The sequence below is a fragment of the Phocoena phocoena genome, chromosome 4 (assembly GCF_963924675.1).
Source record: "Phocoena phocoena chromosome 4, mPhoPho1.1, whole genome shotgun sequence".
In the NCBI taxonomy this organism is placed as follows: domain Eukaryota; kingdom Metazoa; phylum Chordata; class Mammalia; order Artiodactyla; family Phocoenidae; genus Phocoena; species Phocoena phocoena.
Genome location: NC_089222.1, coordinates 120,120,389 through 120,123,211, shown reverse-complemented (window position 1 = coordinate 120,123,211; position 2,823 = coordinate 120,120,389). Strand labels below are relative to the sequence as shown.

The 2,823-nt window shown below is 38.6% G+C and overlaps 1 protein-coding gene across 1 annotated transcript; it reads left to right on the top strand.

The window, feature by feature from the left end:
- The first annotated feature begins 983 nt into the window (after positions 1–983).
- On the top strand, positions 984–1,433 carry LOC136122851 (short transmembrane mitochondrial protein 1-like). Its single transcript, XM_065876971.1, has one exon. The coding sequence runs from the start codon at positions 1,023–1,025 to the stop codon at positions 1,164–1,166; it is 144 nt and encodes a 47-aa protein (XP_065733043.1). The 5' UTR covers positions 984–1,022; the 3' UTR covers positions 1,167–1,433.
- Positions 1,434–2,823: the final 1,390 nt, after the last annotated feature.

The following is a 2,823-nucleotide window of genomic DNA, read 5'->3' as shown; positions in this document are numbered from 1 at the left end:
AAAAAGTTTGGCTTCCAACAACTTTCAAGTTTTACATAAAATATGCTCAGCCAGCCAGAAAGTCTCTTATAATCAGGTCAAAAATCCTTGGGCCAAGAGCTGCCAATGGCCAAAACTAGAAAAATTCGAGCAACCAAAAAAGTGGTATTGAATTAAAACTCAACGTGTAAAATAAATATCTATGAACTCATGCTAATATAGTGATTAAATAAATAAATAAGGAAAAAAGACAAATCTCCCGTGCAGAAAAATTCCGAATAATTGATGTAGATACTGTGTCCTTAAGTAGATGGAAAATAACTTCCTACTTCTTAAGTATGGGTTTCACATAGTGACTTCCAAATACTACAATATGAAAAGGGAGAAAAAGAGTAACTTTACAGTGGGGAAAACAGACAAATACTACCTCAACCAGGTGATTAAGATTAACAACAGTGGGACTTCCCTGGTGGTGCAGTGGTTAAGAATCTGCCTGCCAATGCTGGGGACGTGGGTTCAATCCCTGGTCCAGGACGATCCTACATGCTGGGAGCAACTAAGCCTGTGTGCCACAACTACTGAGCCTGCACTGTAGAGCCCGCGAGCCACAGCTACTGAGCCCCCATGCCACGACTACCAAAGCCTGCGTGCCTAGAGCCTGCGCTCCACAACAAGAGAAGCCACCACAATGAGAAGCCCGCGCACCGCAACAAAGAGTAGCCCCCGCTTGCTGCAACTAGAGAAAAGCCCGGTGGAGCAACGAAGACCCAAAGCAACCAAGAATAAATAAATAAATAAATAATTTAAAAAAAGATTAACAACAGTGGTAAGTCATGTTGATAGTAAGGACTCTTGATATTTTGTAATGAGAATGACAGTTTACCTCTGTAGTCTTTCTCCTCAAAACCAGCAACTCCAGTCTAATCATTAGAAGAATATCAGATAAATTTCAACTGAGGGACATTTTACATAATATCTGATTTTAAAACTGTCAGGGTGCCCACAGAGCTGCAGCTGACCTACGAGTCTTCCTTACCGACATTATGCTCCAGTTCCTGCTTGGATTTACTCTTGGCAACGTGGTGGGAATGTATCTGGCTCAGAACTATGACAAACCAAACCTGGCTAAAAAACTTGAAGAAATTAAAAAGGACGTGGATGCCAAGAAGAAACCCCCTAGTTCATGAGGCCGACTCCAGCACTGCCTCCTGGATAAACTGATTCTACTGTTCTTGAGGGCCTCCTTTACCATCTGAACCAAAAGATTTTGTTTTCATCTCCAGCCTCAGCAATTTTCTTCTTTGCTAGACCCTGCATTGCCTTACAGCACAAATGGGGCCACAAGTTAAGAACAGCCCTTACTTTTCCAACATCCTCACTTCTTCCCTTCCTCCTTCCACCCACTTGGGAGGTCCTGAGAATGGAATTATGGTGCTAGATTAGTAAACATGACCTTTAATTAGTAGTCTCTCCCTTATTCTTTGGGATTTCTACTACCGTTTTCAAAAGAAAAATTGATGAGTTTTGTATAGCTGATGAGATATAAATAATGCTGATTTCACAGTCTAGAAATTATATTGGGTGTTTAAACTTTTGGTACTAAATTATGTTGTTTCAAAGTAGTAATTAAAATGCAAATCTAGAAGCCAGTTTCTGGTGAGTTATCCACTAATTTTATGATGTTGTCAGGAAGCTCCATAGTTGCTAATTTAACCAATAAATCAATTTGCTATTCATTAACCAAGAAACTCTGTTCTGAGAACCCCATCAGGAACTGGGGAATTGAAAAGTATTTAAAGTAATGGCCTTTGTCCTCAGTAGAATTCAGTCTAGTATGCATGTTTTTTCCTAATGATGCATTTGATCTGGCTCTGTTCTCTCATAAGAATCATACTTATTTTATGGGATTACAGGCACATTTGACATTACATGGTAGATAAATGAGAAGTTGTCTATAAAGGAAATTTTATGCCTTTTTACATTAAAAATGTATTTAAATTATATTAAAAAAAACCCCAAAAAACCTGTCAGGGTCATAAAATATAAGGAAAATATTAATATAATGTACCATAAGGGTTCATTAATTGCAAAAAATGTACCATACTAATGTAGGATGTTAAAATAGGGGAAAGAGTGTATAGGGATATACTATCTTCATAACTTTTCTGTAAATCTACAACTAGTCTAAAATAAAAAGTTTGCTAAAAAAAGTCTTTGAAGAAGGGATTGATGAACTAATTTTGGCTCAGATATCCACCTTGAACCAATGAGGTGAGGACAACAGTGATGAAGCCAAGCTCCAGGACATGGCAGCTTACTGTAGCCATAGTCATGTTGGGGTGTGTGTGTGTGTATGTGTGTGTGTGTGTGTGTGTGTGTGTGTGTGTGTGTAGAGGGGCAGGAATGTTAATGAAGAAATCCAGGACAACAGTGCTGGGCAAATAATTTAATAAATGCCCATTAAATTTGGTTTCCTTCCTTATTCACATACTTTGCATGGTTACTTCAGAGGTCTGTGGGATGCGTTCATTTTTCCACTCCCGCTCCCTCTTCTCTCTCACACTAGGTTAGTGTCTGTTGCCCTCACCATGCCAATGTCCTTGGTAGTCTCTGTGATATTGCTTCCAAGGGAATTGTCCAAGGCACTGACCCTGAGGGTACCAAAATACTGCTAGAAAAAATTTAATAGAAACTCTGGGAGATAAAGGTAAGAAATTAAACAGAAAGTAGTACAAAGCTAAAAGAGATGCATAATTTAAGAGACAGAAAAAAATCCGAGACCTGGAATTCCAGAAAAAAAGGACAAAGAGAATGGAATGGAGAACATTGTCAAATAAAAAATAC

Coding starts and splice junctions, on each gene's coding strand:
- LOC136122851 (XM_065876971.1), top strand. CDS start 1,023: ATGCTCCAGTTCCTGCTTGGATTTACTCTTGGCAACGTGGTGGGAATG.